The sequence below is a fragment of the Notothenia rossii genome (assembly GCF_949606895.1).
Source record: "Notothenia rossii genome assembly, chromosome: 7".
Lineage (NCBI taxonomy): Eukaryota > Metazoa > Chordata > Actinopteri > Perciformes > Nototheniidae > Notothenia > Notothenia rossii.
Window position 1 is genome coordinate 74,282,550 of NC_136905.1, and position 17,794 is coordinate 74,300,343.

Consider the following 17,794-nt stretch of genomic DNA (forward strand, 5'->3'; position numbering starts at 1 on the left):
AATGATTTTTTTTAAATGATTAGATACAGAGGAAATACTGAACGTATCATAAGTTACATAAACCACCTATCCAGAAATGATTCTGCTTGGCTCGAATCACAGATCAACCTGCATGTAATGGTCGTCATAATAACCAAAGGTCAAATAACCCATTGAAAAAAGAAAAAAGAGGGTTGATTTTATTGCAAGAATAAGGCATTTTTTCACTTCTCTTATTTGAGAGCTGAAGTCATCACTTTCATTGCGAATATATACATTGCTTTGTTAAATAATTATGGTGTATTGCTATACCCAACAATAAAATAGTTCATATTAGCTCAACCTGAACCGGCTACAACATAAAAAATATTCTTTACTATTTTTTGCATCAGTAAGAAGGATTCAAACCCCATAATGTACACATATAACAAACAGGATTATATGCTTTTACTTTTGATGTTTTAAGTATATTTTTCAGTAAATGTATCCGTCATGATCATGCACTGTTACTGTTTTATTGACAACAGCGCCTCCTGGTGTATGTAGCGGGGATCGAACCGGCCAACACTACCACATCAGTGTGAAGATGGCGGAGGGCGAATTGAACGTGGACAGCCTCATCTCTCGGCTCCTGGAAGGTGAACACTTTGAATAATGTCTCTAATGTTTCACAGAGTTAGCTGTTTGTGTTCTCTAAGCTTGGTCCGATATGTTTTCTGTAACTACCGCGGTTGCCTCTGCACACGGAGTGAAAGTGTTAGCATGTGGGGCTAACGCCTGCCAATTGTAACGGTGTATCTCCGGTTAGCTGTTAGCTGGCCGTGTTTATAAACACAGCAGTGAACGCCTACATTTCTCAGTTTTCGCAGTTATGGTAACATTACTCTAAAGAAGTAATACTGCTGTGTCGTAGTCTTCACTTAAGCATGTATTAAAAGTTGTTGGTGTGTTTGGGCTTATTTAATCTCCAAATGATGAAGGGCTGGAACTGTCCGGACTCCTGTCCGTTTTAACATACAGTCTATGGTTTTAACATTAAAATGCAACGCATGAACATGTTGTCATGGCAGTGACGGTCGGAACTGTTACTCACTTTTAATGTTAAATAAGTTAATATATTTTAAACAAAATAATGTGTTTAACATCGATTTTTACCAGCATCCCTGTCCATAAATTGTTCAATATCCGCGGTGCTGTAATTGTTTGTTATACTTTACTGTTTAATTTCTGTTCACGTTACATTAAGGAAAATTACCATCTTGGAAGAGTTGTTAAATCTATAGAAAATGACTTTTGCTACTTTTAAAATATAGACAGTAACATGGGTAAATATTTTTGTTTGGATGCCCTTGTCACTATATCTTAGACTAATTTGAATTGTGACGTAGTTTGCGTTTTGTTAAGCAACTTTTAGGTCTGTAGGTTTGTAGCTGTGTTTGAAGGGCATATTTCTGGAATTCATTAGTATTGGTACAGGTGAATAATAAACCACAATCTCAAAACATTAAACAAGTAAGATAGACTGTATAAAAACTGGGTGTATCCTTGACCTGTCAACACATTTAGTTTCTTATCTCCAGTTTAAAGTATGCCATTTTGTTTTGCTTTGTTCACAATCTCATTATTGCTTTGGTACTTGATAAATAGGACAAAAGGGATTTTTTTTTGGTATGTAAGGACTAGGTTTTGGCAATGAGACGGATGTACAAACATCATTTTTGTGTTGGCCGTCCTCCTGCTCAGGGAGTTTTCTGATCCCCTGTGATATGTGCTTTGAGTCAACCAGACCACTAAGGCAAAATCAGCCGTCCTTGGCACACTTTCCACCAGTATCTGTGACTTCGTTGGAAGGATGAGACAGCAGCATGCCAGCACTGAAATGCAAAGATTTAATATTTATAGTAACTGCTGGAAAATGCCGTCACACTGCAGCTGCCTTGTGTTTCTTGCAGTCTCAATTTCATGTTAACATTGCTTTTAAATGGTGGAATCATTTAAAAATAAGTACCATTACGTCACAGCCTGCAATCATTTAGTTTATTCCTCTCAACACACTATTTATTCTCTACTGGAAACCTTGTTGATCCCTTCGCACTGAGTTTTCCTTGTTTCTCAGATTGAACCACAGTGACTTGTTGATTGTTGCTCATGTTTTGAATACAAGTTGGAATTGGCACCTTTCATAGATGGTCAGTTTTTCTGTGATCTTGTTGAGCACGATATTGTGTCGTTGTTTTTCTATTTTCACGCCCTCTTTTCAAACAATGATGACTAATTCCTTGGATGATAATCGTTTTATAGGCTCCTTAAATAATTGTTCAGCTTAGTAGTTGTTGGGGTTAGTTTACACCATGATTTGGATAAAGCACATGTGCAAATAATTTATGATTGTGTTAAATGTCCAATATAAAATATACTTTTTTGATTGTTTCGGGTCAAGTTGTAGTAGTTCCATTTGGAAGTCTTTTTGCTAGTTAGTTACTGTGATGGGTTTTTTGTTTGGTGGATTAGTTTGGATCAGTGACTGAAGAAATAACAATTCTAAAGGGTTTAGTGGTTTAAGCCCAAAACATTAAACCTGATAATTATTTAACATTTCAAAGCCAGGTTTTGGAATTGTTAGTACTTTTCTAAATCCAGATTTTTATTTGTCAGCATATGATATATGTTTTGTATGTCTGTATTGATTAAGGACATTTTCTATCAGTTGCACATGATTACCTTCGGAACTCTGACTGTATTTTTGTTTATAAAGCCCTATAGTGGAAGATGTAACAACCTGTTTTGGTCGTTGTTGTTCATTTTTCTTCTGATATTCAGCGCATTGTTAACACAACAAGAGAGTAAAAAATCCCTTGTCCTAAGTCTTTAAACCAGATCATTTGTATGTGAGTCTTGAGCCCTTGTTTGTTATCCCAACCAACACATAGCTTATTGTACATTTTGCTGTCTGAGAAATGTTGGTCTTGAGGAAAGGCCAAGTGTTAGTGAGAGTGCTTATTCATGGGAATTAAAGGTCCCATGTCATGGCCATTTCTACTGATCATAATTCCATTGTTGAGTTCTACTAGAATAGATTTACATTGTTCAATTTTCCAAACTCACATTGGTTTCTCATACAGCATCTCTGTATAGTATGTGTATTCACTCTTTCCTAAACGGCTTGTTGGAGCTCCTGCCCCCCGCTCCCTATGAGCCCACTGTGCTCTGATTGGTCAGCTCGCCCACTCTGTTCTGATGAGTCCACCACCGTTACAGCGGAACATCAGTGATTATGTATAACAATGGCGTTAGCAACCATAAAATGAAACCAGTAATGACAAACAGATGAGAATGCTGCGTGGGGTCTGGGTGCCGTGTTGGCGAGAGATTGCGGGGATCGCTGCTGCGGACAGTGTGAGCTGGATTACTGGGGTCGTTTCCTGAAAACACACTCTCACAGCCTGGCTGTGAGTTTGTTTGTGTGATAAATCCGCGGAGCCTGTGTGTGTGTGTGTGTGTTTGTGTGTGTGTGTGTGTGTGTGTGAGGAGCTCCACGGATTGGTCCATTTGGAACTGGGCATTGTTACGTCACCATACTCGGGAAGAAAAAAATGTAAAAAGAAAAATCTCCAACGAGGCGTTCTGGGGCAGCATAGACAGGTCTTTTCTGTGTTAGAGTTTTACTCGCTACAGGGTGTACTTTGAGGGTTTGTGACTTTGCAGACCGTTTACATGCAGAAAAAACCACATAACACACAAGGGGACGGGTAATAACCGGAAAAGCATTACATGGGACCTTTAAAACTTGTCGTCACACACACAAACAGAGCTTTGGTATGTATTGGTTGCAAGTCCTTATCCTTGCTTCATTTTACCCTTTGCCCTCAATGTCCTTAAGAACTAATCTCTTTCAAAAGTGCCAGGCTGCAGAAGTGGGAACAGTGAAAGTTCAGTGTTAAAGCAGGGCATCCAAGTTTATCTCGCCCGGACGCTGAGTGAACAGCCCTACTTCTGCAATTTCATGCTTCACCCAATGTGGCACACGCGTATGAAACGGATACATTAGATGGGTGATAAAGAAATGTAATATTGTGAAATTGATGGTGTAGCAACACTTGGTTAAGGTTGGTGGAGCCCTAGAATAGTTCTTGGCTCTCGGTTTGACCATCTGTGAGGATCCATGTTTCTCTGGTTCACTCACCTCTCTTAGATTTTGTTGGATTACATGACTAATGGGCTGCTGATAGTGAGTGCAGTGTGTAAGCAGCATGTGAGTGTCCTCACTTGTGCATACAAAAATGCATGCACTAAGCTTTAGGACTGGCTCACTAATACATCAGCTAAACCATTTTGAACTGTTTTCTTTTTGGTCATTCTATAATTTGTTATTCAATAAGGATTAAGTACAAACAATTTAAAAGTAACGTCTCTCTTACTAACATGCGTTTGTTTCACTGGGCTCAGCTATCCTTTATTGGGATCTTTAGTGGGCGTCAAGCTTTAAGGCAATTCCAAAATAGTTAGTTATTACATAGTCGCTCAGTCAGGGTTTCCACAGTCAGTGGTTCATCTTTTACACAGTGCTTTGATTTGCTTTTTGTGGATTCAAACTGAGATTTAATCAAAGATTGCTATATTATATTATTACCATTTACTATGGGCTACATGCATAATTGAATTCAGTGTCAAAGCACTGTTAATCTCTGTTATGCCCCCACTATTGTTATGGTAATGACCACTTTATTAAACCAATGAATAATCCTAAAAAAAGGTAACTAGTGTGATGTAGACACTTCTGACACTCTACTTAATATGCGTTAAAAGCCTGACAGCAACGTTTGCCTAATTGTAACAGGATGTAACTGATAGTGCGCTTTTTAAATGCATGACACCTTTGAGAAACATTGCACTAAACACGCTGTCCAAATATTAGACACATAAAGTGCAGAGTTAGAAACTAGATCGAAATTATGCACGCCACAAGGCTCTCTATAGCAAGGCAGGCAGTTTTCATGTGAAATCTCACTCTTCATATCTGTGATTTCTTTTGCCTGCTGACTGTATCCAACGTTTGCATTTCTCACTTTTCTTTTCATCATTCTAAGATAAATCTGTTCCAAGAGCTGTGGCATAACGCCAGAAAGTAGGCTTAAGCTAACGGTACAACTACACAGCCAATCAACCCACACCGTGCTGAAGATGCAAGCTTTACTCATAGTATATGCAGTGGATGATACTTAGCAGTTATAAGCTACAACACCATTACGTACACATCTCCTCAGGTTTTAGAATTATTATGTGATGATTCTCCTGACAGTGTTCTTTTTTTAATCTTAGGTGAACATTTATTGTACCATGTCCTGCATTCTGATGAAGTTGGGGGTTGCTGATGCTGTCGTATTAACACTGACAATGATGCTAACAGTTACTGACGTGTCTTTTTTTCTCCTCTCCAGTACGAGGATGTCGCCCAGGAAAGATAGTCCAGATGAGCGAGTCAGAGGTGCGAGGCCTCTGCATCAAATCCAGGGAGATCTTCCTCAGTCAGCCCATCCTGCTGGAGCTCGAGGCTCCGCTGAAGATCTGTGGTCAGTGCTGTTCATCTCTGACCTCATCTCAATTGATTATTTATCCTCCTCCTTTCCCTCACTCGCGTCCCTTCCTTGCGTCTTTGCTCCGCCTCCGTAAGACACGAGTGAGAGACACGAGGAAGAGACGCGAGGACAGAGGAGTCCTCCGGTATGAGTTGGGATGTCCTCGTTCACTCCAGCGTCTCCATAAACAACGCCCTTTACTTCTGCTGTGAACAGTCTATCACCTGTCACTGGACTTCCCTCCACATAAATCCCTTCTAACCTGGAATTCAGTTTTCTCATTGAAATGATTTCGTCCATCTCTTCCATTCATCTCTTTTATCATAGTTTTCTATATATTATTTTCGGTCCTGTGTTTGTTTTTCCAGGTATAACATTTCATCTCAGTTATAATTATAATCATAACAATAGTAATAATTGATGGATTCATTTCATTATGGTATTTGAGCTTGTTTCAGATCAACTTCTGTATTGGATGTTGTTATTTAATTTGTCCGACAGAAGAGAGACACAAATCACTAAAATATGTATTAGTTAGCTACCCGTATTTGTATGTATCCTAAATGTTTGACGTTCTGTGGGTCTACCAAACATGCATCAAAAACCACAAGTAAGAACTGTAAGCTATTATTTTATAATCAAAACATTATTATTGAATTTGAAAGTATATTTTATAGAGTATGATCTCATGATTCGTTTAAGAGATTTATATATTTTACTCTTCATGAAGCACTTTAAACATTTAAAGACTGATCCTCCTTTAACGGTAAGAACAGCTGCAGTGAGCAGAGGCTGTGCAGCTGGGGGCGGAGCTCTGATGCGCGAGGAGTGAAAACACTTCCGCGTAGTCTGCTCTCTTGTATCCTCCCTTTCATCCCTCACCCCTCCTCGACTCCTCCATGCGCATTTAAGCGATTGGGACGTCCTTCAACATGGCGTGTCTTGATCGATTTCCGGGTCGAGGAGAGAGGAGTCGAGGAGGGACATTGAGATGAACCTATTGTTTAATTCTCATTTCCTCACAACGTCATGTTAGTTTTAGCTCTCGTCACCCTCTATATAACATATGGCGCACGTTCACATCAAGCGGCAAATTCTGGGGCAGAGCCGGGAGGCCAATAGAGTGGCGAAGTCACGCCCATCTACTTCCGGTCCATGGGACATTATTTCTGAAAAATAATGTATTGAAGTCAATGAAGAAAGAAAACTTATATTTCGATCCCGTTTGAATTGTGCCATGAATTACACATATGATATTTGTCAATCTTAAACAAATAATTTCCATGTAAAAAAAGTCACAGTTTGCCGTAAAACTGTTGAAATATAAGACTATGAAAAATACGCAACTAGAAAGACTACAAATCCCAGAGTTGCGTAAGTGATGTCACAATTGTTTTCCTCCACTAAGAGATAGCTAAGATCAGAGCCATATATATATATACCGTAATTTTTTCCCATTTTTCGACGCTGCGGCTTATATAACGGTGCGGCTAATCTATGGATTTTTACAGCTAACGGCCACTAGGGGACCTCCTAAATCTATTGATTTTACAAGTTACAGTCCACCACCTTTAACTCTATGGGCTCTATGGCCGGTCCGCGGACCCCCACCTTTAAGCGGCGGGTTCCAGCAGGAAAAGCTGGAGGCCGGAAGAGAGTGAGACAGGTAGCACGCAAAAGTAAAAGTGGAACCGAGAGTGGTACGAGAGACAGAACGAGAGCAAGACAGACAGACATTACGAGAGCGAGACAGTTTGTCCCCGTACCACTGGTTGAAAACCGCTGCTGTAGATCACTGGCGGTACGTGCGCTGGGAGCGCACCGTTTAAGTTTGAAAGTTGAAAAGTTTGTGTGTCTGAAACGCTATGTGATACAGTACAGTTTACACAGCACAGCACATGTTCTGTAGCTACTATTGCACTAAATGGTAACACTTGAATACGTTATGCAAATATGCAACTTGTTTGTTGAAATGTTAATAAATGGGAGCTTCCTCAAACAGCCATCTCTTTCCCGACAATCCCCTCTGTGCACGAACCCTTACATATGGTAATTAAACATTAAAACACCTCCGGCTTTATAGTCCAGTGCGGCTTATATATGTACACATCATTCAATTTAGCTGCTGCGGCTTATATTCAGGTGCGCCTTATAGTCCGAAAATTACGGTAATCTATCTATATGGCGCTGGCTAAGATAAGATAACTTTAACAAGATGCCTGTGTGCTTAGTACCAGCTTGTTATCATACCAGCAATGGGTCTTGCTCGTTCTTTCGCTTCCCGTCTGATGAAAGGACCAGGGCCCTTTCTCATTTCTCCAACTCCCCTCCTCGACTCCCCTCCTCAACTCCTTTCCTCGAGACTTAGTCCCACACACAGGAGATACGAGCGGAGGAGCCGAGGAGAGAGGAGGGGAAGCAGCAGGTGGTTAGAGAAATGAGAACTCCTCTCCTCTGAGCGGTCATTTTAAAGAGACGTCCATTAATGATGATCGGAGGCACAGCAGCACTCTGTCTGATGGACAGATGTGTTCATCACGACTTATATATTTACTTTGATTCATTCAGAGTGCGGTATAATGAGACAATAACAGGCTACAGATGCGGACACACACATACCTTTGCAAGAAAAAGTATATGAACCCTTTGGAATTACCTGGATTTCTGCATAAGTCGGTCATAAAATGGAGGAAGCCACTGCTGTCCAGAAAAAACATTGCAGCATGTTTGAAGTTTGCAAAAGAGCACCTGGATGTTCCACAGCACTACTGGCAAAATATTTTGTGGAGTTGAGTTGAGTTGTTTGGAAGGAACACACAACGCTATGTGTGGAGAAAAAAAGGCACAGCACACCAACATCAAAACCTCATCCCAACTGTGAAGTATGGTGGAGGGAGCATCATGGTTTGGGGCTGCTTTGCTGCCTCAGGGCCTGGACAGATTGCCATCATCGACGGAGAAATGAATTCTCAAGTTTATCAAGACATTTTGCTGGAGAACTTAAGGCCATCTGTCCACCAATTGAAGCTCAACAGAAGATGGGTGATGCAACAGGACAACGACCCAAAGCACAGAAGTAAATCAACAACAGAATGGCTTCAACAGAAGAAAATAGGCCTTCTGGAGTGGCCCAGTCAGAGTCCTGACCTCAACCCAATTGAGATGCTGGGGCATGACCTCAAGAGAGCGATTCACACCAGACATCCCAAGAATATTGCTGAACTGAGGAATGGTCCAAAATTCCTCCTGACCGTTGTGCAGGTCTGATATGCAACTATAGGAAACGTTTGGTTGAGGTTATTGCTGCCAAAGGAGGGTCAACCAGTTATTAAATCCAAGGGTTCACATACTTTTTCCACCCTGCACTGTGAATGTTTACATGGTGTGTTCAATAAAAACATATTGTTTGTGTGGTTTTAGCTTAAGCAGACTGTGTTTGTCTATTGTTGTGACTTAGATGAAGATCAGAACACATTTTATGACCAATTTATGCAGAAATCCAGGAAGTTCCAAAGGGTTCACATACTTTTTCTTGCAACTGTATGTATATATATATATATAAATATATATACAATTTCAGAATCAAACAGAGCACTCTCGTAATAACGTAACACTATCAGAGACTGGATATATCCCCCCCCCCCTCTCCCCTCTCTGGTCGCTACAATGAGGAAAATAAATTACGGGCCAAAATGTTTATTTACAAGTATTAAAAGTAAGCAGAGGACACCAAACCAACTGAGACCTGTCTGTCCGCTGCATCTACACACTGTACAACACACACACACCTACACACTGTACAACACGGCACACGCACCTACAGTTCCTAAAGTATATAATCAGGCTACACTACAGCTGTTGTGTATTTTATTATGTGAAGCACTAAATGGTTTAAAAAATATCGACTCTTTGTTTGTAGTTATCTACTTGACTAAAGCAAATAAAGAGAGTAGGCCTGTTATACTGAGTGATATATATTTTACACACTGCTCTACGTTTCTGCACGGACCTCACAGCTGTTCTCTCTGTAAACATCGCGTCGCGATGAGAGCAGTTACTAAAATAATATCCAGGGGATGCATGCAGAGTATGAGGTGTGACTTGTGCCAAAGAACCCATCAGTGTATCCTCGGTTATAACTCCTCCAGAGAGCCTCCTCGACGCTCGATCCTCGGTCCTCGAAGTGCATTTAGAGAAATGAGATGTCCTTCAACTAGGGCTGAACGATTTTGGGGAAAAATCTAATTGCGATTTTTCTGACAAATATTGCGATTCGAATTGCGATATTTTTGTTTTTAAGCGACCCAACGTAAGTTTATTGTAAAATGCGGCCATGACTCCGGCTAGGAAGGTCGTATCAACGTACTCCCGTCTCTAGCACCCCCGCAGCCCAAGCTACGAGTGAAGGAACTAAACTTACATGAAACTTCCGTTGGGTTGCTTTAAAATCAAGCTTCAGTTTAAGATTCACCCTGTAATAGATGTAAAACATGTGATGGAGCATTACTAACCTGACTCAGACGGTTTGTTTCACCAAACCATCTAGGAAAGCTCCATTGGAAGCCATTTGGAAAGGGCAGCCACTTTCAAAAATACTTGGCAGGTGATGAAATGAGAAAAGGCCCAGGAGTGGCATGATCAAGTTAGCTACTTAGCTAGTAGCTAGCATGTTAGTTAGCATTACAGCCTTTTCATTTTTTATTAGCCTTAATATGAAGTAACATTAAGTAACCCAAAATATTAAACAGTAACAGTAGTAGTCATATTTCGGGAACCCTTTGAAGAGTACTGTCACCGGTGTGATCATTCTATAATACACAATTTAAGCCCGGGGGAGAAATGCTAACGCTAGCATCGGCGATCGCCGGTCTTTTCTACTTCATGCTATCTGCACAAATGGTTGACATTAAACATTAAAAAGACCAGGCAGTTCAGAGAGAATCAAAGGAAGGTAGGCAGGCAGCTTTGCATGACATTCTTCTGGGCGTGATAGTGAGGGTAGTCAATCGTTTTGTTGACAAGACAGTAGTGACGGCCATCTTGGTGACGTGTGTTGTTGTGCGAGACCAGAGATGTAGTTCATTGAGCGTTTCACACAAACAAATGTGTTACTTCACAGTTTTAAGACACTTTTTTTTTTTTACTTGCAAAATTATCTTTTAAATTGACAAACATCATATGTGTAATTCGTGGAACAATTCAAACGGGATCGAAAGATAATCTTTTTCTCTCCATTGACTTAAATACATAATTTTTCCGAAATAAGGTCCAATGGAGGTCCACCGAAAGGGGAGGGACTTCGCCACTCTATAAGGAATTGCCTCAAACTGCAGTTCATCTAGTGGCCAGTAGGAGCAGTCTGCAGAAGGGAGCAATTTCCATAGACCCCCATGTTAAAATGACCAACTTTACTGCAGAAATAAACATGTTTACATCGTGGTTCAAAAAACCATATTCTCTGTATAGTTAGATTCCCCCTTCATGACTGCTGTGTGAGGGGTGAATTGTTTTATAACGCAACCCTTTTAGTTATATTAGGTCTTAAAGTGTTTGCATAAATTAGGGCGTGGTCACCTTGAGTGGCAGGTCTCTGAAGTGAGTGCTGCTTCTAGCTTTCTGTCTCTCTGCTCGTAGCTCCGTTTGCTCAGTAAACTCCAGGATGCTACAGGTTGATCCCGGGAACACAACTTGAACCCGGACGTGTTTATTTAAATATCGGACTTATCTTATGGCTTTTGGAGGTTCCGCCTCGGTTCCGCCTCTTTGCCCTTATTTGGATCAGGCTGGAGCAGGCGGGAGTTAAACTCTGACGTCAGTGTCGAGGCGTTAGTGGCCGACACCGCCTACTTTAGGCTTCTCTGCAACTCTGCAGAATCCTATGGGTGACGTCACGGACACTACGTCCATTTATATATACAGTCTATGGTTCACATATTGTGTACCACTGTTGTACAAACATAGTATGGACAGACAGTAAAGCAATTCATGTTTGCAAGCGCACTCCCTCACAACAGTTGAAATGCTACCACTATCACTTTCTCTTGCTGGCTCCTGCACATCTCTGCAAACTCCCACATGCTTTATCTCTTCCCTCCTGAGTATCGCTCAAATGCAAACAGCTCGGTCTAATACACGTGCCGGTTCTTCAAAAGTACAGTACACAAGCTCACATATACAGTATATACCCTCAGGCTCACACATAGTTCACGTGTGGCTGTTCTCTCCCTCCCACATATTTACTTTCAGATTGTTGTTATGTAGGTCTAATAATGTGTCAAACTAAGGTAGCAAATATTGTATTCAAGTAATGAATGTCATGTGAAGCAACATTTCTATAGATATTGTTTCTCTTCAAATTGACAGTATAATGTTTCAATATGTAGGCATCTGAATCATTGTCTTGACTCATCCATGCAGACCTAACCCATGTGCATTACTCTCAAATATTTATGACTTTGAGGCAGAGCTATTTGTAACTGTTTGAAGTTTCTTTATCTCTCCTTTACTTTCTCTGTATTGTTGCTGAACCCCTACCCCCAGACTTGCTTTTAACCCACGGCTGTGAGGCCTTTAGGAGGACCAGCACTGAATATAAAGACCAAACAGTGAATCCTTGAATTATTTACCGAGGCCACATGGATCAGGTTCTGCGCCTCCTCTCTCCTTCACAGTAACTTTAATGCCACAGGCATACTTTTGCCCGTGTGTGCATTTATTGTCTAATCGGTTCTCTATGAGTTTGACTTATGATGAAGTGTTGTATACATTCATTCATGAGGTGATATTTCACATTATACTCGTACCTATAGCATTAAATTGCATTTCTAGGAGTAAGGTGGGTCCTTTAGTTATTTAAAAATGTGAAAGTCATGCCATCTAAAAAGCCAGACTAGATTACAGTTAGGGACTGTAGCCTGTTTGATGAGTGTTTTTGTGTTTACTTGTTTTCATCATGTAATGTGCTCTGAGCAGTATTACTCAGTGTTTTCCTCACACCACTGATGTGTTTTTATGTGGGCGCTTTGAACCTGGTAAATCATCTGACTACACAAGGTCATGCAACACTAGACTTTAATTACAGCTTTGTTATTGGAGTACCAGGGATCTGATGCTACGATGTTAATGCAATGGCCATTACATTGTGCATGCTTGTGTTTTTTCACTATTACTGATATCATTTGTCTATTAGATCTTTCAGAGAATGTCAGCATGGTTTTGGACGTTACTCAACCACACATGGGTGCACACGAGATGCACTGTCAGCGTTTTATTATCACCGTTGCGGGATATACATTGTGTTTATAACACTGACCTGAGCTTCATCTTTCAGCCTTTTGCTTAGCTGTTTAAACCCTAAATCTCTGGGCTGCTATTCTCAGACTGTAAAAACTGCTGAGTTAATAATTCACTGTCATCCTACAATTCCTTGTGAGAGGGCAGCAGGGGGGGGTCTGCCCGCCCCGTAGGAAGTCATGCCAGTCTTTGTGAAGCTCACAGATTCATATTCAGTCATGCAGCAACTTTTACTGTGGAGATGAGGATAGTTAGGATGGTAACACTAACCTGCAGTCCCGTTTAGAGGCACACATTTTCAAACAGCCGGCAAATTAAATGTTAGTTTGTACAGGAATTCATGCATAGCCGCAAACTGCTGAATTTAGCCTTGCTCATAGAAACTGTCTCTGCAGAGATTACAGTCTCCATTGGTACCATTTTATCCAAATGCAGCTTCGTGTGTAAAAGCGAATTGTTTATGACTTAGGCCCATTTCTGTTTTGGTGCGGGCACAGACAAGCGTTATGGTTTTGTGTGTTGTCGTCTGTATTTACTCTGTTGTCTAGTATTTGTTGTTTTCAGCCCACAAAACGAACCATTTAAAAAAAAAAAAAAAAGAAAGTATTTTCGTGTTTTTATGTAGCATTTGTAGCTTTTAGCAGTCTTCAGATCTGGTCCCAGCATTACCCAGACTAACACACTGCAGACTTAGACACATGAAATAAAATCTGACTAATTTTGTCACTGATCTTAATTGGCAAACAAAAAGAAGTATATAAAAGTCGTGTAGCTATAAAACGGAAATATTGGAAAACACCTCTGACGGTTGCCTGCTTTTCACCTACCAGAACCTTTTTACTGTCCAATAAGGAGTTAAAATTAGGGTTGGAAAACGGCAACAAGAGTAGGAGTCAAGACATTTCAAAAGCGTTCCTGTTTTCATTCTGACAGATTGTTACCTGGACTCTTCTGCTGGAGCACTGCATTAATATGTCAAAGCTTGATTTATTGAAGTCTTGACTTTGTATTATTAATGTGAAGGATTGAGAATTTGTTAACATTACCAGCACTTGCATCAAAACTCTGTATGGCAAGCTGGGGCTGCGTGTCCAGGGCAAAGGAAATGATTGATGGTGAAACACAAATCCACTGCTGAGCACAACAGGAGTTAGACTTCAAACATACAGAACTGTTCCTCAAATCGTTGTTTTGCACGGAAACAAAAAAGTGTGTTTTTGAATGCCATCCTGAGGCACAGGCCAAAATAAGTACAAGCCTGTTGCCGTGTAGGTTAGATGCCAGCTGTGGTTTGGGTTAAGGTGTCTACAGACAGGCAACATGAAGTAGAAAAAACAATGCCAGCCACTCTCATTATATAAAGTTGCATTTATTTTTGGTGAGACGGCTGTGCAGCTTAACGTTTTCATTTGTATCCGGTGCCATATTGTGGAGCAGCATCGCCATAAAGAAATGTTAGCACATGAATTCCTGTTTTGGTCACAATAAAGCCTGTTATTATTGTCTTACTCTTTCTGGTGATACTCACTGCTTTTGTGTCTGAAACACTTAACCCAGATTAGAGCAGCTCTTAAATGAGTGCGAGAAGACATAAAAAGAAGCAGGTCTTGGCTAAGTGCTGAAGAGAGTCTTCTGTCGGAGATCCTGTGCTCTGATACGAGCTGCTCCAGCACAGCGCTGCCTGACTGATGTCAAACAGAGACAAGGTTGACCCTGAGTCCTGACACAGTTGTTAAAATTAAACGTCAGTGTGTCCCTTAGGTTTTCTTCCAGCGGAGGAGGTACCTTTTCAAGCTGCCTGAAGATATTTTAGCACATATCCTGACATGAGAAGAGCTTTGGACAAATATTTGCACACAGATGTAGATGTCCAATTGAAATGAAATGCTTCCAGACTTCTTCTTCCTCTCTCCTGTCCTGTTACTCTGCCCAATTCGTCTTTGTCCTGTTCTCCTTCTCTTTCCATACTTTCCTGTCTAGCTTGCGATATCTGTCGTCCTGTCTAATAATGAAAAACATGGAATAAAGGTACTCGATTAAGCAATGTAAAAGAATGGATGATTTTAAAACACTCACACTAGGCAGTACATTTCAAATTCAGGAGACAAAATACCAAGTACCAACTTTAACATGACCATCATAAGCCCTAATATGTGGTTTGGATACTAAAAAAGGTTTACTTCTTTGTTAGCTCCTGCATTGGCTTTGGTTATATTCTAAAATGTTTCATGATTACTACTTTTCTGCTCTAACAGCACCGTTTTTGTTAACGTCTTCTCTTTGACGACAGTTACTTTAATAAAGCAGCCTTTCATTGTGACTGCACTTACAGTGAACGGTCAAACTAACCCCTTTTTCTCTCGCCCCCTTTTTTAGGTGACATCCATGGGCAATACACAGACCTACTGAGGCTGTTTGAGTATGGGGGTTTCCCTCCAGAGGCCAACTACCTTTTCCTGGGTGACTACGTGGACAGAGGGAAGCAGTCTCTGGAAACCATCTGCCTTCTGCTGGCCTACAAGATCAAATACCCAGAGAACTTCTTCCTGCTCAGGGGCAACCACGAGTGCGCTTCCATCAACCGCATCTACGGCTTCTACGATGAGTGTACGTTCAATTAAACCCACCTTGAATACTGTACCCACAGTTTGCCTTGATGCACATATGTAGCTTGATTTTAATAGATTGTTTGCATATGTGTTCCTGCAGGCAAGCGTAGGTTCAACATTAAGTTGTGGAAGACCTTCACCGACTGCTTTAACTGCCTCCCTATCGCTGCTATAATTGATGAGAAGATCTTCTGCTGCCATGGAGGTACAGCAACTGTTCGCATTCGTTTTTTCTCGCCTTGTCCCAAATTGGTCGTTTTTTTTTCTTCCTGATTGAGATATAATTGTACTTGAAATATAGCTTTACATTTGACATAACTTTTTAGGGCTATCGCCTGATTTGCAGTCAATGGAGCAGATTCGCAGGATCATGAGGCCAACAGACGTGCCTGATACAGGTAGTGTGTGTGTGTGTGTGTGTGTGTGTGTGTGTGTGTGTGTGTGTGTGTGTGTGTGTGTGTGTGTGTGTGTGTGTGTGTGTGTGTGTGTGTGTGTGTGTGTGTGTGTGTGTGTGTGTGTGTGTGTGTGTGTGTGTGTGTGTGTGTGTGTGTGTGTGTGTGTGTGTGTGTGTGTGTGTGTGTGTGTGTGTGTGTGTGTGTGTGTGTGTGTGTGTGTGTGTGTGTGTCATGCTCATACTTGGTATACGTTTTCTTGAATTAATGTCTGTCACATCAGTAGATATTCTGTGCTGCATCAGTCGGATCTAGAGCCACTTCTTCCTCTCCTTTCGACTCTTACCTAATTATGTCTATCTTTCCTCTCATGTGTGTCTCAGGCCTACTGTGTGACCTCTTGTGGTCGGACCCAGATAAGGATGTACAAGGCTGGGGAGAGAACGACCGCGGGGTCTCCTTCACCTTCGGAGCAGATGTGGTCAGCAAGTTCCTGAACCGCCACGACCTGGACCTCATCTGCAGAGCCCACCAGGTAATTATGAAGGGAGTTAAAGTAGAGAGTCTGGATGGTATAAATTAAAAGTGCATGGCAAGCAAACTTGGAGACTTAAAACTGTTTGGCCATGCGCTTTACTTATAGTGGACTTCCATTAGTGTGTGTGTGTCATTGGAACAAGTAATTACTGTGGAGGAAACACAAGCTAAACAACATTATTAATAGGCCTGCTACAGCAGTCTAGCCCAGTGTATTTCTCCCCCATGAATCATTCATTATTACTTCATTTTGTAATAAATGCCAGTTATTGTCAATCAACTTTTTGGCTGACCCAAGATAGAACAGAGAATAAGAACCTGCTGTTTGCAAGACACTGGCAACATGTTTATTAAGAACACAACAGAATAGTATCTACTGTATGGTGTCACCCAGGAACAAAGTGAACACAAAAACATGTGCTCAAGATAAAAGCTTCAAATGAAACAGGACATATTTCTCAATTGTAAAACAGTCCTTTCATTTATATCCATGGTGTACAACCTACCTTCTTCTATTTAATTTAAAGGGAGCAACTCGAACTCATGAAGGAGGGGTTGTGTTTTATTGACCAAAAACATTTTGTTTTCAAAAGTGTAATGTATACATTGGCTGTTTTGGCTCTGCGTTGGGTGCTTTGTATTGATTCAGATGTAGGTGGTTGTGGACACATGACAATTATAGCAGAGTAGGTTTCTGAAACCAGCTGGAGATCTGTGTGTGTTTATCGATCGCTGTAGGCGGTGGAATAATGTCCCGTGTCTTCTAACAGGTTGTGGAGGATGGCTATGAGTTCTTTGCCAAACGCCAACTGGTCACACTCTTCTCCGCTCCAAACTACTGCGGGGAGTTCGACAATGCAGGCGGCATGATGAGTGTGGATGAATCCCTCATGTGCTCCTTCCAGGTATTCTAACAAACCATTATAACACCTTTTTGATATTTCAACTAAACTTCATCTCAGAAACACTCACGTTTTCTCTCTGTGTTTTTTTTTTTAAAGATCCTAAAGCCCTCGGAGAAGAAGGCCAAGTATCAGTACGGTGGTGTAAATTCTGGTCGTCCCGTCACCCCACCCCGCACCGCCCAACCCCCTAAGAAGAGGTGAACGCACCGCCTGATCTCTCACCCGCTCCGTCCCTGGTCTGCCACCATGGCGACCCCTGTAACTCCCCTGTATAGCGAAGATACAGGGCTTATCTAATTGCCCAAATCTTTCTCCTCTTTCTTCCCCCACTCACACAACCTTCCCAAAATCCACTGACAGCTCTTTTCTTAATGTGTATGTGTACATAAATTTGCTGTGACCAATCTCTTTTTTTTTGCCTGTTTGTTGGTATTTTTGATATTATTAACAGAGTTTGTGGTTTTACTTCCAATGCCATTTAAAGTTTTCTGAGGGTCTGTGTT

At 41.1% G+C, this 17,794-nt stretch overlaps 1 protein-coding gene across 2 annotated transcripts; it reads left to right on the top strand.

The window, feature by feature from the left end:
- The first annotated feature begins 485 nt into the window (after nt 1-485).
- LOC307047262 (serine/threonine-protein phosphatase PP1-beta catalytic subunit-like) lies at nt 486-17,695 on the top strand. Of its 2 annotated transcripts, XM_079694130.1 has the most exons (8): nt 486-617; nt 5,418-5,549; nt 15,225-15,455; nt 15,558-15,662; nt 15,784-15,855; nt 16,233-16,384; nt 17,157-17,291; nt 17,388-17,695. In XM_079694130.1, exons 1-8 carry the CDS (start codon nt 566-568, stop codon nt 17,490-17,492), a joined length of 984 nt encoding a protein of 327 aa, XP_079550256.1. In that variant the 5' UTR covers nt 486-565; the 3' UTR covers nt 17,493-17,695. The 2 variants fall into 2 exon arrangements, with proteins under 2 accessions (XP_079550256.1, XP_079550257.1); XM_079694131.1 differs by lacking the exon at nt 15,784-15,855.
- The last annotated feature ends 99 nt before the right edge of the window (nt 17,696-17,794 follow it).